Source organism: Anomaloglossus baeobatrachus, chromosome 1, assembly GCF_048569485.1.
Source record: "Anomaloglossus baeobatrachus isolate aAnoBae1 chromosome 1, aAnoBae1.hap1, whole genome shotgun sequence".
NCBI classification, from domain to species: Eukaryota; Metazoa; Chordata; class Amphibia; order Anura; family Aromobatidae; genus Anomaloglossus; species Anomaloglossus baeobatrachus.
The window spans coordinates 747,645,674-747,671,737 of record NC_134353.1 but is presented as its reverse complement, the minus strand read 5'-3'; the positions used below and the strand labels follow the sequence as shown (position 1 = coordinate 747,671,737).

Sequence of the window (26,064 nt, the reverse complement as noted above, 5' to 3'; positions counted from 1 at the left end):
TAGATAAAATCTAATAAACAGGTATATGGACACATTCTAAAGAGGTCTACAATAGATAACCAAGAAGCCAAGTTACTGTCCCACTAATGTCCACAATGAAAAGCCCATGCATATTCCAAACACCTTGCATCTATCAATGGTTTATATAAGGTGTTAATACTAACAATGCTCAGAAGTCAAATACATACTAGTGTCCAAAGCGGCAGTGGAGGGCAGCCAGGTTGAGTGCAGCATATCGCAGGCTCCGTCCGTAACCTTCATCTCCATTGCTTTTACTCTCTGCACCAGTGAGTATCAGGCGGTCAAAATAATGAAGCAGGCTATGCGTTGAGCTGAACACGTCTTGGACACGCAAATTATTTAAATAACTTAGGTAATGCTGAAAAAAATAAGAAAGAGGCTTTAGTAAAAGAAAGCATTAGCTCACTGCTGGTGTGGCACTGAGGTCACACCACTACTGAAGGTTCAGGAGGTTGTAAAAAGAAGACAACCACTGACATGCGCTATAATGGCATATGGGGCATCCCCCCCACCCCCATAAACCAGAACACTGCTCTGTATGGAGCGGCCATTCTGCTGGACTGGGGCCGTCCTTGTATTACAATCACTGACCTATATGGCCATCATGTGACACATTCCTCTTCAGTGCCAGCTGCCGTGAATATGTTTGGCTTGTGGTGGCAAAATCAACTGGATTCTGGCGATAGGGGGGAATGGAGTAGCAGGAGTGATCGCCCAATCTTTCCTACAGGTGAATCCTGAAAATTGTTGATTCTAAAATGACAATCCCTTTAATATATGTGGCTTTTAAAGGAAACACCAGATTATCTAATTATTCATATGTTATGAGTTTTCCTTTAGCTTGATGAATGGTTTGTCAGGCAGTTTGACCTAACAGACGATAATACAGTCAGTGGAGAACGGCATCAGATCATACGCCTGGAGATGAACATAGCACTGGTGACTAGAGATGAGCAAACCTGAAAAGTAAAGTTCGGTGTTCGTACTGAACATGGACTTTACTAAAAATAAATAAATAAGTAAATCGTGGTTCGCCTTCAGGTGGTTTATGTATGCAATCCACTAGAGCAATAATCGCTGTGCTCAGGTACGTGTGGTGCTCACACTTGCAGTGTCTGAACAGCTCGCACTGGGGGTAACAGCAGCGTGATCGGGGGTAACAGCAGCGTGATCGGGTGTAGAGTGCACCCAAAAAATAAATACATAAAATATGGAAAAATCTTGAACACCCCCCACCCCCCCTCCCAAAATAATCTCTTTACGGCTGGCTGCATGTGAGCAGAGACCCAAACTGCCCAATCAGTGACTTCAATTGGGGTTCAGGTCAAGTCCGGGTCCAAAACAGAACTTTACGTAAAGTACATCTGAACCTGTCAAACCAAATTTCCACGAGTCCGCTCATCTCTACTGGTGACCCTTTAAAGGGGTGGTCCGGCAGCTAAAATTTCTACTAAAGGTACCTATCCTTACACCTTAACGTTTGTACTGAGATTTAGTACTCAATGCCCTGTATTAGCCCCCTTCTATGTAATCCCTATATGCAAAATTTTTTTCCTGTACATTCTGTGATGTTACATTTGAGAGGAGTCTCAAACGTGATGTCAAAAGGAAGCTGGGGCTGCAGTCACTCATTGCAGCATCCATCACCCCTCCAGGAACAGAACGTCATTAAGGGGCGTCGCTGCAGTTACTCGTTTCTTGCGTTACCGCCCCCTCTGAAGTCTTCCTGCATCCATGATGATAGATGCTGTGGAAGATGGAAGTGTAATGCTGGCATTATGCTGCTATCTCTGCTGTAGCTTCTGAGAAGCAGATATAGATGAAATGAGTGAAACCAACGCCATCACTCAGCTTCTAGCACGGTTCTCACACAAACTATCATCAGGGGGCAGCACTAGTGTCAATCACTGCTTCTATCTCGGCTCCCTGATGACGTATTTGTTCATAGACGCTACAACAGAGATAGAAGCAAACTGCTAGTGCTACACGCCCATCTCCAACAGCATCTATCATCAAGGATGTAGGACGTCTTCAGAGGAGGTGGAGATGCAAAAACCTAGTAACTGCAGCGCAGCCCCATGATAACATCCTGTTCCATGAGGGGCGATAGACGCTGCGGGAAGTGAAGGCCGACTCAATCTCCTGTCACGTTTGAGACTCTTATCAAAGAAAACGTCACAGAAAGTGCAGTAAAAAAAAAAAAAAAAAAAAGATAGATTATACACACTTATACATATTTTACACATACATAAGTAGCCCCTAGCTAGATAGATAGAAGTGTAGGGCATTTCAACAATAGGGCTAAATACAAAAGTCACTAGAATATATATATATAATTGCCTTATTCTGTCTGTCTGTCTGTCTGTCTGTCTGTCTGTCTGTCTGTCTGTCTGTCTGTCTGTCTGTCTGTCTGTCTGTCTGTCTGTCTGTCTGTCTGTCTTGCTCCAAAATTGTGTCCTTACGGTGACAAAAAGCGGATTGGCAGCTCGCCTCGGCTCCGCCCCCCCGCACGGATTGGCCGTTCGCCCAGGCTCCGCCCTCACACGGATTGGCCTCTCGCCCCTGCCCCCTGCACGCATTAGCAACTCGGCTACGCCCCGCCCCCCTCACGCATTGCACGCTCGTTCTGGCCCCGCCCCCTGCACGCATTCCCCGAAACGACACGGAGCTCTGACTCCCAGGTGAGTGCTGTACCCCAGGGAGCCCACATCAGCGTACGCTGGTGTGGGCTCCCGTGCGAGCGGGGTACGCTGATAACCATGTAATATTGTGTTGCATGGTTACCAGCGTACACCGGCTCCCAGGTGAGCGCATCAAGGTCCTGCAGCGGCGGAACACACACACACACAAGGACACACACATCAGATCGCATCCACACACTCACAACATCCCGTGATATCGCTTACTTCTCGGCGGCGATCCTGTGCGTGCAGTGACCTTCCAGGACCTGCCGGAGGATGACATGGCCAGAAGCATGTGGTATCTCCGGATGTTGTGAGTGTGAGCGCGTATGTGCGATATCGTCAGTGTGTGTGCGTGTATGCGATAGGATATGTGCGTGTATGCGATAGGATGTGTGCGTGTCGGTAGAAGGCAGAGGAGCACGGCGTGCAGCACAGCTGCTGGGACCGCCCACCGGAGGGCACAGGCAGAAGTGGGGTGTGAGTGTATGCGATCAGATGTGTGCGTGTATACTGTCTGATGTGTGACTATGGAGCACGATGGGGAGTGCGCAGCATGGGGGGATGGAGCACGATGGGGAGTGCGCAGCATGGGGGGATGGAGCACGATGGGGAGTGCGCAGCATGGGGGGATGGAGCACGATGGGGAGTGCGCAGCATGGGGGGATGGAGCACGATGGGGAGTGCGCAGCATGGGGGGATGGAGCACGATGGGGAGTGCGCAGCATGGGGGGATGGAGCACGATGGGGAGTGCGCAGCATGGGGGGATGGAGCACGATGGGGAGTGCGCAGCATGGGGGGATGGAGCACGATGGGGAGTGCGCAGCATGGGGGGATGGAGCACGATGGGGAGTGCGCAGCATGGGGGATGGAGCACGATGGGGAGTGCGCAGCATGGGGGATGGAGCACGATGGGGAGTGCGCAGCATGGGGGATGGAGCACGATGGGGAGTGCGCAGCATGGGGGATGGAGCACGATGGGGAGTGCGCAGCATGGGGGATGGAGCACGATGGGGAGTGCGCAGCATGGGGGATGGAGCACGATGGGGAGTGCGCCGCATGGGGGATGGAGCACGATGGGGAGTGCGCCGCATGGGGGATGGAGCACGATGGGGAGTGCGCCGCATGGGGGATGGAGCACGATGGGGAGTGCGCCGCATGGGGGATGGAGCACGATGGGGAGTGCGCAGCATGGGGGATGGAGCACGATGGGGAGTGCGCAGCATGGGGGATGGAGCACGATGGGGAGTGCGCAGCATGGGGGATGGAGCACGATGGGGAGTGCGCAGCATGGGGGATGGAGCTCGATGGGGAGTGCGCAGCATGGGGGATGGAGCACGATGGGGAGTGCGCAGCATGGGGGATGGAGCACGATGGGGAGTGCGCAGCATGGGGGATGGAGCACGATGGGGAGTGCGCAGCATGGGGGATGGAGCACGATGGGGAGTGCGCAGCATGGGGGATGGAGCACGATGGGGAGTGCGCAGCATGGGGGATGGAGCACGATGGGGAGTGCGCAGCATGGGGGATGGAGCACGATGGGGAGTGCGCAGCATGGGGGATGGAGCACGATGGGGGGTGCGCAGCATGGGGGATGGAGCACGATGGGGGGTGCGCAGCATGGGGGATGGAGCACGATGGGGGGTGCGCAGCATGGGGGATGGAGCACGATGGGGGGTGCGCGCAGCATGGGTGATGGAGCACGATGGGGGATGCGCAGCATGGCGGATGGAGCACGATGGGGAGTGCGCAGCATGGCGGATGGAGCACGATGGGAAGTGCGCAGCATGGGGGATGGAGCACGATGGGGGGTGCACACCTTCCCCCAAAACACACACACACACACACACACACACACACCGCCACACACGCACTGCACAACACACCACACACACACTGGGAACCACAGACACCGCCCTACACAGACACCCACACACACAGACAACGCCGCACACACAAATATACGCACATGCCGCACAACACACACATTGCACAAAACATACCTCCCACCAAAACACACACACCCCACACAAACCGCGCAACACACACACACACAACGCTACAGACACACAGCGCACCACAAACAACGCAACACACACAACGCAACACACAAACACCGCTCTCACCCCCCGCCACACCCAGACAACACTCAGAACATGTACAGCGCCCTACACAAACACTTGGTAACTACACACAACAACATATATATATATCTATATCTATATATCTATCTATCTATATATATACCGTATTTTTCGCTTTATAAAAGACGCACCTGATTATAAGACGCACCCCCAAATTTGGTGAAGGAATAGAGAATTTTTTAATAAATGGGGTCCGTCTTATAATGCCAGTGTCCGTCTAACAAATAATATAGGGTATATGTCCCTCATAGCCCCCTCATCCTAAAATTAGCCCCCTTAATCTGGATATGGCCACCTTATATTGAACACGTCCCCCAGTGATGCCACATTTCCCCTATGGCAGGCAGACAGGGCCACATCACCCTCTGTGGCAGGCAGACAGGGCCACATCACCCTCTGTGGCAGGCAGACAGGGCCACATCACCCTCTGTGGCAGGCAGACAGGGCCACATCACCCTCTGTGGCAGGCAGACAGGGCCACATCACCCTCTGTGGCAGGCAGACAGGGCCACATCACCCTCTGTGGCAGGCAGACAGGGCCACATCACCCTCTGTGGCAGGCAGACAGGGCCACATCACCCTCTGTGGCAGGCAGACAGGGCCACATCACCCTCTGTGGCAGGCAGACAGGGCCACATCACCCTCTGTGGCAGGCAGACAGGGCCACATCACCCTCTGTGGCAGGCAGACAGGGCCACATCACCCTCTGTGGCAGGCAGACAGGGCCACATCACCCTCTGTGGCAGGCAGACAGGGCCACATCACCCTCTGTGGCAGGCAGACAGGGCCACATCACCCTCTGTGGCAGGCAGACAGGGCCACATCACCCTCTGTGGCAGGCAGACAGGGCCACATCACCCTCTGTGGCAGGCAGACAGGGCCACATCAGCCTCAGTGGCAGGCAGACAGGGCCACATCACCCTCAGTGGCAGGCAGACAGGGCCACATCAGCCTCTGTGGCAGGCAGGCAGGGCCACATCAGCCTCTGTGGCAGGCAGGCAGGGCCACATCAGCCTCTGTGGCATATCGCCCCCATGTTGCTGCTTTTAGAAAAATAAACTCTTTCCTTACCTTCTGCAGCACAGTCCTGTCTCGTGTCTCCCTCCTTGGGGTTGAACTCCTCCTGTCTCCTGCACTTCCTACTTCCTAGTTCTAGTGGAGGTCATGTGATCGGCACGGCAGAGTGAAATCTCTGTGTGTCTAATCACAGCCAGCAGGAGGGAGACCTGCCAGACGCTGGAGGAGGTGAGTAAAGAGTTTATTATTTTACTACAGCAGCAGCACGGGAGGCCATATCTAACACAGGGGGAGGGGGGATCCTGTGCAATCAAAGGTAAGCACAGGCAGATAATATGCACAGCTCCCCCAGCCCCCATCAGCGCGATGCAGTTTCAGCACCACGCTTCTGATGGACAGCGGCTGTGCATATTATATGAGCGGGAGAGCAGGAGATCAAACGCTGCCGCTCCCAGCCCCAAGCACTGCTCCAGAGCTGCCTGCACCTCCACTGGACTCTGTGTGTATAATGTATAATGTATAATATATATATATATATATTATATATATATATATATATATATATATATACACACACACACACACACCACCCCCCCCGTATATTCGGATTATAAGACGCACCCCCTACTTTCCCCCAAAATTTGGGGGAAGAAAAGTGCGTCTTATAAAGCGAAAAATACGGTATAAACAAAAATCATACATTAACTACACAATACGTAAATTCTAGAATACCCGATGCGTAGAATCGGGCCACCTTCTAGTGTAAAAATAAATATTTAGGAGGAGCAGAACATGCAAAATAAAACAGATGTAGTATCCCATACATATCAAGGTCTTTGTGTCTTCTACTCCAAAATAATGTGATATATCTATTAAGAAGGGAATTTTGTTTACTTACCGTAAATTCCTCTTCTTCTAGCTCCAATTGGGAGACCCAGACAATTGGGTGTATAGGCTATGCCTCCGGAGGCCGCACAAAGTATTACACTTAAAAGTGTTAAGCCCCTCCCCTTCTGCCTATACACCCCCCGTGCTCCCACGGGCTCCTCAGTTTTGGTGCAAAAGCAAGAAGGAGGAAAAAGAATTATAAACTGGTTTAAAGTAACTTCAATCCGAAGGAATATCGGAGAACTGAAACCATTCAACATGAACAACATGTGTACACAAAAAAACAGGGGCGGGCGCTGGGTCTCCCAATTGGAGCTAGAAGAAAAGGAATTTACGGTAAGTAAACAAAATTCCCTTCTTCTTTGTCGCTCCATTGGGAGACCCAGACAATTGGGACGTCCAAAAGCAGTCCCTGGGTGGGTAAAATAATACCTCGTAAGAGAGCCGTAAAACGGCCTCTTCCTACAGGTGGGCAACCGCCGCCTGAAGGACTCGTCTACCTAGGCTGGCATCCGCCGAAGCATAGGTATGCACCTGATAGTGTTTCGTGAAAGTGTGCAGGCTCGACCAGGTAGCCGCCTGACACACCTGCTGAGCCGTAGCCTGGTGCCTCAAAGCCCAGGACGCGCCCACGGCTCTGGTACAATGGGCCTTCAGCCCTGAGGGAACCGGAAGCCCAGCCGAACGGTAGGCTTCGAGAATTGGCTCCTTGATCCACCGAGCCAAGGTTGATTTGGAAGCCTGTGACCCTTTATGCTGGCCAGCGACAAGGACAAAGAGTGCATCCGAGCGGCGCAGGGGCGCCGTACGAGAAATGTAGAGTCTGAGTGCTCTCACCAGATCTAACAAGTGCAAATCCTTTTCACATTGGTGAACTGGATGAGGACAAAAAAAAGGTAAGGAGATATCCTGATTGAGATGAAAGGGGGATACCACCTTAGGGAGAAATTCCGGAACCGGACGCAGAACCACCTTGTCCTGGTGAAAAACCAGGAAAGGGGCTTTGCATGACAGCGCTGCTAGCTCAGACACTCTCCGAAGTGAAGTGACTGCTACTAGAAAAACCACTTTCTGCGAAAGGCGTGAGAGAGAAATATCTCTCATTGGCTCGAATGGTGGTTTCTGAAGAACCAGCAGCACCCTGTTCAGATCCCAGGGTTCTAACGGCCGCTTGTAAGGAGGAACGATGTGACAAACCCCCTGCAGGAACGTGCGTACCTGTGGAAGTCTGGCTAGGCGCTTCTGGAAAAACACAAAGCGCTGAGACTTGTCCCTTAAGGGAGCCGAGCGACAAACCCTTTTCCAGTCCAGATTGAAGGAAGGACAGAAAAGTGGGCAAGGCAAAAGGCCAGGGAGAAAAACCCTGAGCAGAGCACCACGACAGGAAAATTTTCCACGTCCTGTGGTAGATCTTGGCGGACGTTGGTTTCCTAGCCTGTCTCATAGTGGCAATGACGTCTTGAGATAACCCTGAAGACGCTAGGATCCAGGACTCAATGGCCACACAGTCAGGTTGAGGGCCGCAGAATTCAGATGGAAAAACGGCCCTTGAGATAGCAAGTCTGGTCGGTCTGGTAGTGCCCACGGTTGGCCGACCGTGAGATGCCACAGATCCGGGTACCACGACCGCCTCGGCCAGTCTGGAGCGACGAGGATGACGCGGCGGCAGTCGGCCCTGATCTTGCGTAACACTCTGGGCAACAGTGCCAGCGGAGGAAACACATAAGGGAGCTGAAACTGCGACCAATCCTGAACTAAGGCGTCTGCCGCCAGAGCTCTGGGATCTTGAGACCGTGCCATGAACGTCGGTACCTTGTTGTTGTGCCGGGACGCCATGAGGTCGACGTCCGGCACCCCCCAGCGGCAACAGATCTCCTGAAACACGTCCGGGAGAAGGGACCATTCCCCTGCGTCCATGCCCTGGCGACTGAGATAATCTGCTTCCCAGTTTTCCACGCCTGGAATGTGAACTGCAGAGATGGTGGAGGCCGTGGCTTCCACCCACATCAAAATCCGCCGAACTTCCTGGAAGGCTTGCCGACTGTGTGTGCCGCCTTGGTGGTTGATGTATGCCACCGCTGTGGAATTGTCCGACTGAATTCTGATCTGCTTGCCTTCCAGCCACTGCTGGAATGCTTTCAGGGCAAGATACACTGCCCGTATTTCCAGAACATTGATCTGAAGCGAGGACTCTTGCTGGGTCCACGTACCCTGAGCCCTGTGGTGGAGAAAAACCGCTCCCCACCCTGACAGACTCGCGTCCGTCGTGACCACCTCCCAGGATGGGGGTAGGAAGGATATCCCCTTCGATAATGAAGTGGGAAGAAGCCACCACCGAAGGGAAGCTTTGGTCGCCTGAGAGAGGGAGACGTTCCTGTCGAGGGACGTCGGCTTCCTGTCCCATTTGCGTAGGATGTCCCATTGAAGAGGACGCAGGTGAAACTGCGCGAAAGGAACTGCCTCCATTGCTGCCACCATCTTCCCCAGGAAGTGCATGAGGCGCCTCAAGGGGTGTGACTGGCCTTGAAGGAGAGATTGTACCCCTGTCTGTAGTGACCGCTGCTTGATCAGCGGAAGCTTCACTATCGCTGAGAAGGTATGAAACTCCATGCCAAGGTATGTGAGCGATTGGGCCGGTGTCAGATTTGACTTTGGAAAATTGATGATCCACCCGAAACTCTGGAGAGTCTCCAGGGTAGCGTCGAGGCTGTGTTGGCATGCCTCTTGAGAGGGTGCCTTGATCAGGAGATCGTCCAAGTAAGGGATCACCGAGTGACCCTGAGAGTGGAGGACCGCTACTACAGTAGCCATAACCTTGGTGAAAACCCGTGGGGCTGTTGCCAGGCCGAACGGCAGTGCCACGAACTGCAGGTGTTCGTTTTCTATGGCGAAGCGCAAGAAGCGCTGGTGCTCTGGAGCAATCGGTACGTGGAGATAAGCATCTTTGATATCGATCGATGCAAGGAAATCTCCTTGGGACATTGAGGCGATGACGGAGCGGAGGGATTCCATCCGGAACCGCCTGGTCGTTACGTGTTTGTTGAGAAGTTTCAGGTCCAGGACAGGACGGAAAGACCCGTCCTTCTTTGGGACCACAAACAAGTTGGAGTAAAAACCGTGGCCCTGTTGCTGAAGAGGAACAGGGACCACCACTCCTTCTGCCTTCAGAGTGCCCAGCGCCTGCAGAAGAGCCTCGGCTCGCTCGGGAGGCGGGGATGACCTGAAGAATCGAGTCGGGGGACGAGAGGTGAACTCTATCTTGTAACCGTGAGACAGAATGTCTCTCACCCAACGGTCTTTTACCCGTGGCAGCCAGGCGTCGCAAAAGCGGGAGAGCCTGCCACCGACCGAAGATGCGGAGTGAGGAGGCCGAAAGTCATGAGGAAGCCGCTTTGGTAGCGGCACCTCCGGTGGCCTTTTTAGGACGTGACTTAGACCGCCATGCGTCAGAGTTCCTTTGATCTTTCTGAGGCCTTTTGGACGAGGAGAATTGGGACCTGCCCGCGCCCCGAAAGGACCGAAACCTCGACTGCCCCTTACTCTGTTGGGGTATGTTCGGTTTGGGCTGGGGTAAGGATGTATCCTTTCCCTTGGATTGTTTGATGATTTCATCCAAACGCTCGCCAAACAATCAGTCGCCAGAAATTGGCAAACTGGTTAAGCGCTTTTTGGAAACAGAATCTGCCTTCCATTCCCGTAGCCACAAGGCCCTGCGGAGTACCACCGAATTGGCGGCTGCAACCGCCGTACGGCTCGCAGAGTCCAGGACAGCATTAATAGCGTAAGACGCAAATGCCGACGTCTGAGTGGTTATGGACGCCACCTGTGGCGCGGACGTGCGTGTGGCTGCGTCAATTTGCGCTTGACCTGCTGAGATAGCTTGTAGCGCCCATACCGCTGCGAACGCTGGGGCAAAAGAAGCGCCGATAGCTTCATAGATGGATTTCAACCAGAGTTCCATCTGCCTGTCAGTGGCATCTTTGAGTGAAGCCCGGGGCGTGGCCTGGACGGCAATGTGAAGAGACGTGTTTGTGGAGCTCTCCTGCAAACTCCCTTGATAAATCCCTGAATACCGCTGTTATCACTGCCTCAGCCGGCTGTCAGGAAGATAAGGTGGTGAGGACTTATCTGGAGTGAGTCTGGTGGATGCAGAGAGGTGCCATGGTCCGTCACAGGCAAAAAGATAATGGAGGCGGGAAAGTCCCCAGCTCTCAGGATGGTGCCATGATAAGGCAGGAAGCTGAGAAGGTTAATGCAGCCTGTCAGGAGAGGATGCAGGTCGCGGCAAGGCTGGAGAAATTTGCCCGGACTTCAGAGAAATCACATCAGCATACAGATAACAGAGGTGAGGAGGGAGAAGACAATGCCAGCTCTGATGAGATGGGGGATGGTGAAAAGCAGCAAGATAAGACAGGAGAAGTAGAGGAAGCACATAGTGCAGACCAGGCTCCAGAAAACCCCACTTTAAAGGACATTTTTGCAGTGGTGTCTTTTTGTAAAGAGGCTCTGACTTCCCTGACGAAGCAAGTTAAGGGATTACAGGCAGAGGTTGCTGACATTAAGAAAGACCTCAAGAAGAAGGGAATTTTGTTACTTACCGTAAATTCCTTTTCTTCTAGCTCCTATTGGGAGACCCAGACGATTGGGTGTATAGCACTGCCTCCGGAGGCCACACAAAGCAATTACACTCAAAAGTGTAAGGCCCCTCCCCTTCTGGCTATACACCCCCAGTGGGATCACTGGCTCACCAGTTTTAGTGCAAAAGCAAGAAGGAGGAAAGCCAATAACTGGTTTAAACAAATTCACTCCGAAGTAACGTCGGAGAACTGAAAAACCATTCAACATGAACAACATGTGTACCCGAAAAACCACCAAAAATCCCGAAGGACAACAGGGCGGGTGCTGGGTCTCCCAATAGGAGCTAGAAGAAAAGGAATTTACGGTAAGTAACAAAATTCCCTTCTTCTTCGGCGCTCCATTGGGAGACCCAGACGATTGGGACGTCCAAAAGCTGTCCCTGGGTGGGTAAAGAAATACCTCATGTTAGAGCTGCAAAGACAGCCCTCCCCTACGGGGAGGCAACTGCCGCCTGCAGGACTCTTCTACCTAGGCTGGCGTCCGCCGAAGCATAGGTATGCACCTGATAATGTATGGTGAAAGTGTGCAGACTCGACCAGGTAGCTACCTGGCACACCTGTTGAGCCGTAGCCTGGTGTCGTAATGCCCAGGACGCACCCACGGCTCTGGTAGAATGGGCCTTCAGCCCTGATGGAACCGGAAGCCCAGCAGAACGGTAGGCTTCAAGAATTGGTTCTTTGATCCATCGAGCTAGGGTGGCTTTGGAAGCCTGCGACCCCTTGCGCTGGCCAGTGACAAGGACAAAAGAGTGCATCAGAGCGGCGCAGGGGCGCCGTGCGGGAAATGTAGATTCTGAGTGCTCTCACTAGATCTAACAAATGTAAATCCTTTTCATACCGGTGAACCGGATGAGGACAAAAAGAAGGTAAGGAGATATCCTGATTAATATGAAACGAGGATACTACCTTAGGGAGAAACTCCTGAATGGGGCGCAGCACTACCTTGTCCTGGTGGACCACCAGGAAGGGAGCCTTGGATGACAGCGCTGCTAGCTCAGACACTCTCCGAAGAGACGTGATCGCTACCAGAAAGGCCACTTTCCGTGATAGTCGAGAGAGTGAAACATCCGTCAGAGACTCGAAAGGCGGCTTCTGGAGAGCAACTAGTACCCTGTTCAGATCCCATGGATCTAACGGCCGCTCGTACGGGGGGACGATATGACCAAACCCCCTGCAGGAACGTGCGTACCTGCGGACGTCGTGCTAGACGCTTCTGAAAAAAACACCAATAGCGCCGAGACTTGCCCTTTAAGGTAGCCGAGCGACAAGCCCTTTTCCAACCCAGATTGCAGGGAGGAAAGAAAAGTAGGCAATGCCAATGGCCAATGGGGGACACTCCTTGTACAGAGCACCAGTAAAAGAAAATCTTCCACTTCCGTGGTACATCTTAGCAGACGTGGGCTTCATAGCCTGTCTCATGGTGGCAACGACCCCGTGGGATAATCCTGAGGACACTAGGATCTAGGACGCAATGGCCACACAGTAGGTTCAGGGCCGTAGAATTCAGATGGAAAAACGGCCCTTGGGACAGTAAGTCTGGCCGGTCTGGTAGTGCCCACGGTTGACCGACCGTGAGATGCCTGTCGCCAGAGCTCTTTGATCGTCATGAAAACCGGGACCTTGCTGTTGTGCCGATTCGTGAAACCCGTCCGGGTGCAGAGACCATTCTCCTGCGTCCACGCCCTGGTGACTGAGGAAGTCTGCTTCCCAGTTTTCTACGCCCGGGATGTGAACTGCGGATATGGTGTATGCTCTGTCTTCCACCCCTAGCAGAGTCCGGCGGACTTCCTGGGAGGCTCGCCGACTGCGTAGTCCGCCTTGGTGGTTGATGTATGCCACCGCTGTGGATTGTCCGACTGAATTCGGATCTGTTTGCCTTCCAGCCACTGCAGGAAGTCTTCGTCTGAGAAAGGGGGACGTTCCTGTGTAGGGACATCGACTTCCCCTCCCATTAGCGAAGAATGTTCTATTGAAGTGGACGCAGATGAAACTGCGTGAAAGGGACTGCCTCTGGATGAGGTGTCTCCTTGAAGGAGAGACTGCACCCCCGTCTGTAGTGACCGCTTGTTTGTCCAGTGGAAGCTTCACCATCGCTGAGGGAGTGTGAAACCCCAAGCTAAGATATGCCAGCGATTGGGTTTAACTTTGAAAAGTTGAGGACCCACCCGAAACTCTGGGAAGTCTCCAGCGCCATGTTCAGGCTGTGTTGGCATGCCTCTTAAAAGAGTGCCTTGACAAGTAGATGGTCTAAGTAAGGGATCACAGGGTGACCCTGAGAGTGCGGGAGTGGTCCCACTGCTGCCATGAACTTGGTGAAAACCCGTGGGGCTGTCGCCAGACCGAAGGGTAGGGCTACGAACCGAAGATGCTCGTCTTCAATAACGAATCGTAGCAAACGCCGGTGCTCTGGAGCAATCGGCACGTGGAGATAAGCATCCTGATGTCTATTGATGCTAAGAAATCTCCTTGAGACATTGAGGCAATGACGGAGCGGAGGGATTCCATCCGGAACCGCCTGGTTTTATGTTCAATCTATTTTTATTGGAAGTTATCAGGATTACAAAAAAAAACCAACATAGAGTCATATAACAAGTTATGCAAAGAAAGCAATCTGCAGAGAGCAGCCTGCCGGTGTCCCGTACAAGCAGCATATCGATTCTTAGGCATTTTCAAAACCTTTGAAGCGTATGTAATGATGAACACAACAAGTTCGTGGATTTGCAGTACCAGAATTGAAATTCAGAGAATATAGGCAAAGAACGTATTCTTATTCAAAACTTCAAAAATTTAAAGATTATGCCGATGTTCAAACTGCTAGTATTGAGAAAAGCAAGCTCAGGAGTAGAAATGTCAAGTTTCAAATTTAGAAGCGGGGATCAAGCAAGCCTAGTAAGTTAATACTTTAGTATTCCCTCGCTCAATGGAAAAAACTTGCTGACCGGAGCCATTAAAGTTATGAATGAAACAACAAAAATATTTATAAAATAATATATACATATCTCTCATTATTCCAATATAAGATCAGGAGAAAATACCATAGGCAGAAAGAGTTTGAAAGAATAAGAAAGGAAAAGGATATGGAGGAGAAAGCAGAAGGAGATGAGAGGAAAATGGGGAAGAGATGGGGAGAAAGAAAGGAGATGGAGAGGGGGAGGAAGGGGGGGGAGGGGGTTCCTCTGAGGTCTACATCTTCAAAACAGTTTATGGAAGTCAGGTGAATCCCTAAACATTATCCAATCGTTCCAGGTCCTGTAAAATTTATCTCTGGTGTCTGCGCCCTCGGCAGCAAGCTCCTCCATCCTACAAATATTTGCCATCTCCATGTACCACTCGGAAATAGGAGGGATTGTGGAAGTTTTCCAGTATCTAGGAATGGTGGAGCGTGCCGCCGCAAGGCAGAACCGCAGAATATCTCGCTTATGATATGTGATAGCGTGAGGTAAGACGGAGAGGAGTGTTATCTTGGGACAGTTCTCAACTGTTTTCCCAGTTATGAGATGGTAGTTCGAGAGTACTTTTTGCCAGAACTGCTGTATTCCTTCACATTCCCACCAAATGTGAGTCATTGTGCCAACCTCCCGTTCACATCTCCAACACATTGCTGACACCGTAGGGAATATTGAATGAAGCTTAGCTGGAAATTGGTACCATCTCGTCAAGATTTTAAAATTCTTCTCCTGTGTGGCGCACGTAGCTGATAATTTATGTGTGAATAAAAAGCATTTTTCCCATTCAGCTGGTGAGATATGTTGTTTCAGCTCACTTTCCCAAGCCAACTGGTAGCCTCGTTTGCCTGAGGTCCCAATTTCATTGAGAATGCTGTACAGCTGAGAAACCGGGCGTTCAGGCTGATCTTTTTTCGTAAACAGTTTTTCAATGGCGTTGTATGTGTCTCGAACTCGGCCACTGGACCCCAGCGCGGATACAAAGGCCTGCAGCTGGAAAAATTCCAACCACTTCCTTCCCCCGCCCAGATGCTGAGCTTGAAAAAATTGGAGGGACGGAACCTTGCCATCAATCAGGATGCTCCCCAACCGGGTGTCCTCCTCTGCCCTCCAGCCGAGAAAGCTTCTTTGTTGATATCCTGGGCGGAACGATGGAGTGGAGAATAAAGGCGTGAGAGGACCAATATGTTGTGTAGGGGATAACTTATTGGATATTGTATGCCAGACCCTAAGAGTGTCTTTGGTGAAGTCTGAGTATGAACCCACCTCAGAGAGGTCAGTGATAGGCAGCCATGGAAGATGATGAAGTGGTATCTCCAGCCCCTCCTGCTCCACCTGTATCCACTGCTTGGAGACCTTGTTAAAATGCCAGTCCACCAGGCGGGACATGGCCGCAGCCTGCATGTAGCCCCTAAAATTGGGGAGACCGGCCCCACCCAGTGCCCTAGGGAGGGTCAGGGTGCGGAGATTGATTCTAGGCTTCAACCTACCCCACACGAAACGAATGATGGCTGATTGAAGGCTACAAAAGAAGCTGGAGGGGGGGGAAATGGGGATAGTCTGAAAATAATATAGAAAACGTGGCAGAATGTCCATTTTCACCACATTCATTCTACCCATCCATGATAATTTTAGACCCCCGTAAGATTTAAAGTTTTTGATTGTGCTCTCTAGCAGTGGTAGGTAATTGAGTGTGTAGAGCTTCGAGATGTCTGTCGGTATGTGGATGCCCAAGTATTTGATGGTGGAAGGTCGCCATTTAAATGGGAAGTTGTCTCTTGCCCTTGTAACGTCCTCCTGAGACAGCGAAATATTTAAGGCTTCTGACTTTGTGAGGTTAACTTTAAAGTTACTAAGGAGGCTGAATCTTTCGAACTCTTTCATTATGGCTGGGCACGAAATATGGGGTTGGGAGACATATACTAGTAGGTCATCCGCATACAATGCAATTTTATGGTGTTTATCCCCGACCTGAATCCCTTTAATGTTTATGTTTCCCCCAAGTGCGTTGGCTAAGTGTTCCATGACCACTACGTATAAGAGAGGGGACAAGGGGCATCCTTGTCTAGTCCCATTTCTCACCGCAATGGAAGAAGATAATGTCCCGTTAATTCTCACTCTTGCTGATGGATTGTCATATAGAGCATTAATTCTCTGTAGGAACCGGGGTCCCAAACCCAATTGCTCCAGAGCTGCCTTCAGAAAGCTCCAATGGACCCTGTCAAAGGCCTTCTCTGCATCAATACTCAGAAGACCCAATGGTATTGATTTTTTCTTTGCCTTAGCAATAAGAGATAGAGTTTTGATCGTATTATCTCTTGCCTCCCGACCCTTAATGAACCCAACTTGGTCCAAGTTAATAACGGAGGGCAGGAGTGGTGCCAGCTTGTCGGCTAATAACTTGGAATAAAGTTTAAGGTCTATATTCAAAATAGATATGGGTCTATAGTTTGAGGCTAGAGATGGATCCTTCCCTGGTTTGGGGATCACGCTAATGTGGGCTTCTAAGGATTGTGGTGTTAACCGTGACTCTCCATCAATTGAGTTGAATGTTTTGGTCATAATCGGTGTTAATTGCTCTTTGAGTATTTTATAAAAGGCCGGGGTAAACCCGTCTGGGCCTGGAGATTTTCCTGAGGGTGTGTTTTGAATTGCATTACAGATATCAGATTCTAAGAAATCTCCCTCCAGTGCCTCTACAGCGAGGCTATCTAAGGGGGGTAGGGCCGTCTCCTGCACATATCTCTCAATTTTCCCTATCAGAGCCGCTGGTTGTATTTCCGAGTATTGCCCTTTGATATTATAAAGGTCCTCGTAATAAGACCGGAAGGTTTCCAGTATTACTGTCGGGTCATGAGATTTTTTATTGCCTCTAGTGGTAATACAAGGAATATAAGAGGTGTTGGCCCGGGGGTGTAAGAGTCTCGCTAGGGGGCGGCCGCATTTATCGGAGGATGTATAATAATAACCTCGGAGTCTCTCTCTGTGTCGTGAGTATTTCTGATCCAGTAGGTCTCTAAGCGTAACCCTCTTAAGGACCAGTTCGGCCAGAACCGTAGAAGTGCGTGTTAATTTATGTAAATTTTCTAGTTCGTGGATTTGTGTCAGCAACTCCTCTACCTCCTTCGTCTTTTCCCTTTTAATCCTGGAGCCATGTTTGATTAGTACTCCACGAAGGACACATTTCAATGCTTCCCATTGGGTAGGCAAAGAAGTCGGATCAGAGCCATGTATTTGTGTAAAGGAGTCAATTGAGGATTTCAGGTCTTCTAGGCAAAGAGTGTCTTTAAGTAGATTGTTATTCAATCGCCATGTCCATGAGCGTTGGGGAAAGGATGGGACCCGAAGGGACACGTAAATTGGGGCGTGATCGGACCAGAGAATTTCCCCTATGTCCGCCTCTGGGTTCCAAGCCAAGGCCCCATGGCTCACCAAGAAGAGATCTATTCTACTGTATGTATTGTGTGATGGGGAATAATATGTGTAGTCTCTACCTTGGGGGTTTAGAGTTCTCCACACATCTATCAGCCGGAGGGCATGGAGGGTCCGATTCAAGGCACGAAATTCTCTGATACGAGTGGTGTTCCGTCCAGATGAGGAGTCCAAGGCCGAGTTCATTGTGAAGTTGAAGTCACCTCCAATTACTGTTGTTCCTTCTGCAAAATCAGCGAGTAATGCTAAAAGGGTTCTGCAATGAGAGATCTGGTTAGTGTTAGGAAGGTACCAGTTTGCCAGTGTGAACAGAGAGTTTGCTATTTTCAATTTAAGGAAAATATATCGACCCTGTTCGTCAATGTTTGAGTCTACTATAGTGTGTACCAGTTGTTTATGGAGTGCAATCGAGACCCCTTTTGATCTGGATTCGGGGTTGGTACTATGAAACCACACAGGGAAAAATCTGTCTCGAAATGTGGGTACATGATCTTTTTTAAAATGTGTCTCCTGTAACATAAGGACGTGGACTTGTTTCTTATGCATAGAGTACAGGACCTGTGAACGCTTTTGAGGGGTGTTAAAGCCTCGTATGTTAATTGAACAACAGTTAAGTGTAGTCATGTTGCTCTGGGGACCTCAGAGGTCTAAGGAGGGGAGTCAAGTGTAGGCAAAGGTATGTGTAGGACGCCAAGAAATGGAAAAGGGGGAGAGGTCTAGAGAGTTGAGTTCAAGTAGGAAAGTAGGACTGACAATATGGGGGATCGAGAAAAGAAGAGAAGAAGAGAAGAGAGAAAGAGAGAGAGAGAGAGAAGAAAAAAAAAAAGGGGGGGGGGGGAAGCGAAGAGGAAAGGAAAAGCGAGGGAGTGAAGAGGAAGAGGAGACTGTGTGAAGATATATAAGAATATATCTGAGTATAGTATTCAACAGATGAGTCGGTATGGGGGAAGAAAAGAAATGTAGGGGATAGAGAATATGAGATATATTAAGGATGTTTGACTATAGGTCAAGAAATCAAGAAATTAAGAAATTAAGAATGGGGGGTCACTAATTTCTACTCCTGCCTGCAGTGAGTAGAGACCCAAAAGGGGGGACTGTCTTTCCACTAGGGATTAGTTCCCTGCCGAACCAGCCCCAGGCCCAAATGCTTAATACGGTGACCCTCAAGCTTAAACCGGTCACCCAGGAACATCCACAACCAGGAAATAAGCAAATGCATAAACAGACATAAACATGAAATATGAAATATGAAATATCAGGCCAAGCGGCCTGTTCTGATAATATTCATATACGTGTATGGGAACATTTTACATTTTACAAAAACATATTACGTAAGCCAAAAGGAAGTGTAGGAGTCATGTAGATACCACCATCATATCGATATTCCGTCGCTCAATGCTAATGATCAGAAGCTTGTCCACAGAAGCAAAGAAAAAGGGATGCCCATAAGAAGACCCTCCTCCGGATCTTACTGCGTGGAAAGTTCCTCAGAGGAAACTCAGCGGGGTTCACAGTAGTGTAGTTCAATTCTAGGATGAAGATGAGGCGTTAGGCCTTCTGGTTTCTCCCCTCTGGAAGGTATCTCTGTTTCTCTGGATACGAGATCGTTGTGGGAGTGAAAGCATCCGGGCAGGTAAACTCTCCCCCCTTCTGTGTACCCTAGGCCAGTCTGCTGGAGGGATGTGGATCAAGGGAATCTGTAGAGCCGAGCAGAATTCCGGGAGATCATCCAGGTTACGGAGCACTCGCATGGAGCCTGCCTGGCGTACCTGTAGTCTGAAGGGGAATCCCCAGGAGTAGAGAAAATTTGCTTGTCTTAAGACATCAAGAAGAGGTTTCAATGCTCGTCGTTTTTGTAGAGTATGGCGAGAAAGATCTTGCAAGAGCAGAATAGGAGTGCCCCTGAGTATAATTTGCCCCTTCTGACGTGCTTTAAATAAGATATCTTCTTTTTTTTTAAATTTATGGACTTTGCATATGACATCTCGCGGGTTAGCACCTTGCATTGGTTTTGGGCCTAGCGACCTGTGAGCTCTGTCCAATTCTAGTTTAGCATCTGGAGGGAGATCTAATATCGAGTTGAACAGATGGCGCAGTGTTCCGTCTAGGTCTTGTGGGCTCACCGATTCAGGGATACCCCTTACTCTGATATTGTTACGCCTTCCTCTATTTTCTAACTCGTCAAGGAGATCTGTCAGGTATTCAATTTGTGAGGCCTGTTCCGATAGCGCCTGCTCCTGCGTGGTGATTTGTTGTGAAACCGTTTCTGTGCGGTGTTCAGATTTCTCCACTCTTTTTGTCAATTGTTGCATGTCTCCTCTTATTGCGGACGATTCCGCCTTGTATGTAGCTTCCATTTTTGCAATATAATTCTCCATCTCTTCCCTGGTAGGGATGGTCCGTATCCGTGCCTTTAAATCTTCCCAGACACCATCAACTTGTTGAGAACCATTTTGTGAGGCTTCTCCTGTTAGACTGGTGGCAGCAGTGGGCCTGAGTAAATGAGGGAGCAGTCCTCTTTCAGGGGAGGGTGGCAGAGATATTATGGATGTGATGGATGTTATTATATTCTGCTCATTTGACATGGTGGGGGTGGTGGTATTTATATCAGCATCTGGGGCCAAGAGGGTCTTATCACCATTCTCCTGCTGTGAATTCCAAGTGATATTATTTGCAGAAGGACAGCAGTGACTCTCCTTATCTGAGCTGTGTGATATGGTCACATCTCCGTATGCCTGTCCTCCTGTGTTCCCTTGCAGGCCCGAGGATACATGCCTGGAATCCGTCTGTGGTATGCTGGCTATGTCAGCTTCTACTGCGGTTGGACCCTGAGGACCCCTGCCTGTGTTCACCTCCCCCCCGCCGGGGCATCGCTGCCTTCCCCCTACCTCCGGCTGTTTCATGCCTCGTGGCTCCGGTCCCTCCTGCCCCCCTGCTGCTGTCTTGCCTGGGTTATCTGTGTGCCGTTCAGTCTGGAGCGACCCTCCCCCTCCCTGCTCCTGCTCCGACCTGGATGGTGTGGGGATTGCAGCTGCATGTTCAGTGCTGTGAGCTCCAGCGTCCTGCCCTGCACTCACTTTGTCCCTCCACGCTGGAAGATTTGCAGGGGAAGCTGCCGACGCCATCTTAGAGTAAGTTTGCTGTTGCCTTGGGCCGGACGTGCTTCTCAAAAATCGCGTAATTCCAGGGCTGCAGGGCACCGGGAGGTCTGAAGCTCGTCTGTTTTTGTTCCCCCTCTTTTTGGCCGACATTGAGGGTGTTTCTGGCTGTGTACTGTGGGGTTTTATGAGCCTGGGGCCGATTTCAGCACAGGAGCAATGTTACCCGTGTCTTCTCTCCTCCATGGCCAGACCACGCCCCCCCGGAACCGCCTGGTTTTCACGTGCTTGTTGAGCAGTTTAAGGTCCAGAACGGAACGGAAGGAGTCGTCCTATTTTGTCACCCCGACCAGATCGGAGTAAAAAGTGTCTCTTGTTCCTGAGGAGGAACCGGGATTACGACTCCTACTGCCTGCAGAAGAGCCTCGGCTCGGCCGGTGAAGTTTTTGCGACAAACTGTCTCTCACCCACCGGCCATTGACCTGTGGCAGTTAAATGTCGCTAAAGCGGGGGAGTCTGCCACCGACCGCGGACGCGGAGAGAGAGGGCTGAAAGTCATGAGGAAACCGCCTTGGTAGCGGTTCCTCCGGCTGCCTTCTCCGGGCGTGATTGAGCCCGCCAGGAACCTGCGCCCCTCTGAGCCTTTTGAGTCCTGTTGGACGAGGGCAATTGGGACGTGCCCGAGCCTGGGAAGGACCGAAACCTCGACTGTCCCTTCTCCTGATGGGTCTTGTTTGATAGCTGGGGTAAGGAAGAATCCGTACCCTTGGACAGTTGAATGATTTAATCCAACCGCTCACGAAACAGCCTGTCACCAGATAAAGGCAATCTGGTTAAGCACTTTTGTGGAAGCAGCATCTACTCCAATCCCTTAACACTAGGAGCGTAACAAAACGGAGTTGGCGGACGCCACTGACGTACGGCTCGTAGAGTCCAGGACAGCATAAACAGCTTGAGTCGTAATGCCGACATTGCGAGGTGAAGGACGCTACTGCGGCCAAGATGTACATGTGACCGCGTCCCTCTGCGCAATACTAGCTGAAATAGTTTGGAGTGCCTCTATGGCTGCGAATGCCGGGGCAACCGACCCGCCGATAGGGCTATCTGTCTGTCAATGGCATCTTTAAGTGAAGTCCCATCTTCCACTGCAACTATAGATCTAGCCGCAAGCCTGGAGATTGGGGGATCCACCCTTGGAGCGCTTGAGCACGTCAGGGGGGGAAGAGACAACGCGTATCTTCAATACGGTTGGAGAAACGCTTATCGGAATAAGCGTGATGTTCCTGGACTGCTTCTCTGGAGTCAGAGTGACCAGAAAAGTACTCAATATACGCTTGAGATACCGAAATAGGGATTTCTTCTGCTGTGAAGCTGACCCCTCCACTGGAGGAGTTGAGGGAGAAATACCCAACCTTCCATTGATGGACGCTATAAGATTATTCACTATAGCGTCACCATCCGGTGTATCCGGATTGAGAGCGGTCTCAGGATCAGAGTCCTGAACAGCTACGTCTGCCTCGTCATACAGAGAGTACTGTGATGAAGTCGAGGGCCGTTCTTAGGGAGCTCGCTTAGGCCGTCTGGGACTGTCGTCCGTGTCAGAGCCTGCACCCTGGGATGCATGGGACCCTCCTGGAGCCATGATTTGTTTCGAAATCAGGGTGGCCAGGGGCATTGAATCAACATTGCCCAAGGTCTGTCTGGACTGCAAAGTCTGTAAGATGTTAGCCATAGCCACAGACAATATATCAGCGGAAACTGCAACTCCGTCCCTGTCCCTGGACAGGGATCACAGGTGGTTCTTTTGGCCACCTGTAGCAGAGACCCCGTTGAGTAATTGCACACACTGGGGGTCCTGGAACAGTCGCATGCAGTACAAGCAGCATAAAAAGCCTGTGCCTTGGCACCCATGCTTTTTTTTTTTTTTTTTTGCTGTTGCTGTCTAGCCATCTAGGAGCATTAGCCAAGAATAGCGACCGTACAGTGCAATGTATAGCATACAAGCATGAAGTACAATAAACACTTCAGCACATGCAGTACAAGGAGCATAGAAAGCCTGTGCCTTGGCACCTTCGCTTTTCTGCTGCCGTTGTCTAGTTATTCAGGAGCATTAGTCTGGAAAAGCGACGTACAGTGAATGTATAGCATACAAGCATGAAAATAACCACTGCAGCACATGCAATCCAAGCAGCATTGAAAGCTTGTGCCTTAGCACCCTTGCTTTTCTGCTGCTGTTGTCTAGTCATCAAGGAGCATTAGCCAAGAATAGCGACATGCAGTGAATGTACAAGCATGAAAATAAACTCTGCAGTACATGCAATCCAAGCAGCATTGAAAGCTTGTGCCTTAGCACCATTGCTGTTTGCTGCCGCTGTCTAGCCATCTAGGCGGGTAGACAGCCAAGAATAGCCCTTACAGTGCAATGTAAAACATACAAGCATATGACACATGACACTGCAGCACATGTAAGACAAGCAGCATATAGAGTCTGTGCTTTAGCACCCCTGATCTTTTGCTGCTGTTTCTAGGTCTGCATCCTGAATAGCGACCGTACAAAAGTACAACAGGACACTTCGGCATTAGTGGGTCAGCACTTTAGTTGCCGCTTACCGCCCGCACAAAAGCGGGTGTGTGGCGCCGGAATCCTGTACTGGTAGCTCAGTGTCTCAGTTTTCCCGCTCTGCGTGCCGGAATGGCTGCCGGCGTCCAGAGGAGAGGGGCGGGCCGAGGGCGTGCCCGAGACAAGAGCGGGAACCCGGCGCCCACTGTGTCTAGTGAAGGGGGCTGGAGAATGCAAATAAGTCTCCAGCCCTCGGCGCTGCTATAGAACAGCGTCTCTCCCTGTCCCTGAGTGACAGGATGGGGGCGGGAATGAAGCGGCGCTAGGCCGCAAAAGCCGGGGACTAAAGTTAGAAGCGCCGCCGCCGTAAAAGCGCGGTCGGCGCGTCCCCGGCGCACTACAAGTCGCAGCTGCGCCGCCGCTCCAGGGGCGGTCGGCGCGGCGGTCCCCACACGTAAAGTCCCCCAGTAATCTGCAGGGACTATAAGCCCAGCGCACAGCGCTACAGTCCCCGGCGCACTAGCACACCCAGCAAGCCTGGAGTGTGCGTGGCCTGCCATACGGGGACACAGAGTACCTGAAAGTTGCAGGGCCTTGTCCCTGAACGGCACTCCCGCTCCACATCCAGCAGGTTCTATGGGTCTGTGGATGGAGCCCGGCCTCAGGGCTTGGTGGCCGGAAAGATCCCACTTCCTCAGAGCCCCTCAGGGGGATGGGGAAGGAAAACAGCATGTGGGCTCCAGCCTCCGTACCAGCAATAGGTACCTCAACCTTACAAACCGCAAGTGGGGTGAGAAGGGAGCATGCTGGGGGCCCTAGTATGGGCCCTCTTTTCTTCCATCCGATATAGTCAGCAGCTACTGCTGACTTAACAGTGGAGCTTATGCATGGATGTCTGACCTCCTTCGCACAAAGCAGAAAACTGGTGAGCCAGTGATCCCACTGGGGGTGTATAGCCAGAAGGGGAGGGGCCTTACACTTTTTAGTGTAATTGCTTTGTGTGGCCTCCGGAGGCAGTGCTATACACCCAATCGTCTGGGTCTCCCAATGGAGCGCCGAAGAAAGCAGATCTGAGAACAACGGCTGTGGAGGAGAGAGTGGGGATAACAGAGGATCATATTACAAAACTACAAAAGTCTGAAAAAACATTTGCACAGCAGATAGCTGAAATCATGGCAAAAAATGATGACTTAGAGAACCGCTCTAGAAGAAATAATAGAATTGTCGGCATCCCTGAGAAAGCGGAAGGAAGAAACCCCACTGAATATGTAGAAGACTGGCTCAGGGGGAAAATGGGTGCTAATGTCTTATCCAAGCTCTATGCTGTGGAACGTGCACACAGAGTCCCGATGCAGCCACAACCAGCAGGCAGGGGCCCTCGCACTATGCTAGCCAAGCTCCTCAACTACAGAGACAGGGACACTATACTGCGAAAGGCAAGAGACATGGAGGATCTTATGATTGACGGCCAGAGAATTTCCATATACCCGGACTACTCCATTTCTGTTCAAAAGCTACGTATGACTTTCACGGGAGTAAAGAGGCGCCTGCGAGAGATGGGGGTGCAATACTCAATGATGTTCCCGGCAAAGCTAAGAGTGATGGCGTTGGAGCGGGTGCACTTTTTTACAACTCCAGAGGAAGCCATGCAGTGGTTGGACGCAAACGAAAAGCGGATCCGTTTGAAGGAATGAGCTGACTGTCTGAATCTGCAGTGTGTTGGAGAAGGCCGGCTGAGGCTCTACAACATCCTTAGGAGCTTACAGGGGACCCTTCTTGTTTTTTCTTTCTTTTTTTTTTTCCTCCTTCCCTTTGGGATTGAGGTAGTATGCAGGGGGAATGCGAAGGGTTTGATGTGAGCTTCGCAGGACATGGGGACTGCCTAATTTGGCGTGGTGGTGGTATTTACAATTTGAGATTCCAGTTTAATTACTGTTCGCCATTTTACTGTTATATTGGTTGAGTGGAATATGATTATACATAGAAAGGGGGGGAGTGGAGAATTGTTGGAAAAGGGACGAGTTTTAAAATGTGTTTAAGAGGGGAAGGCGAGGGAGGTAGGGGGGAATTTAGTAGGGATTATGGACCAGGTTTGGAAAACCCGATGCTTCACGGGAGTACTCGAAAACAGGAAGTGGTGGGGAGTAGGAGGGGAGGGGAGCAGGGGGGGAGGGGGGAAAGGGGTAGGGTAGAGGCAGCATTGGGAGATACTACAAGGTTTGATGGTTTTACTGGGTGGGATAATGGGGGATAGAATTAAGGTGTTGAGTTGGAATATTAGAGGGTTATCAGATAGGTCTAGGAGAGCGGCATTAATTAAATATGTTCAAGACCAGAACCCGTCAGTAATATGTCTACTAGAAACGCATCTAACAAAGGAGACAACACATGTTTTAAATAGGAGATGGGTGCAGAAGGCCTATCACTCCACCTTTTCCAACTATGCAAGGGGTGTATCACTGCTGATCCATAACTCTGTGCAATATGAAGAGATAGAAGTGTATGTGGATAAAGAGGGACAGTGTGTGGCCGTCAAGTGTAAAATATTTGGCAGACTCATGTGTATAGCTGCAATATATATATACCACCTCCATATAAGTGCACCAAACTAAGGGAGATAAGGGAGTTCTCTGAGAAGGG

The 26,064-nt window shown here is 50.8% G+C and overlaps 1 protein-coding gene across 1 annotated transcript in view; it reads right to left on the bottom strand.

Moving 5' to 3' along the window:
- Positions 1–26,064, bottom strand: part of ANAPC5 (anaphase promoting complex subunit 5) — a 179,676-nt gene that overhangs the window by 84,558 nt on the left and 69,054 nt on the right. The window contains exon 7 of the mRNA XM_075323552.1: positions 189–379. Coding sequence (XP_075179667.1) covers positions 189–379 — 191 coding nt within the window. The remainder of the gene's footprint in view (positions 1–188; positions 380–26,064) is intronic.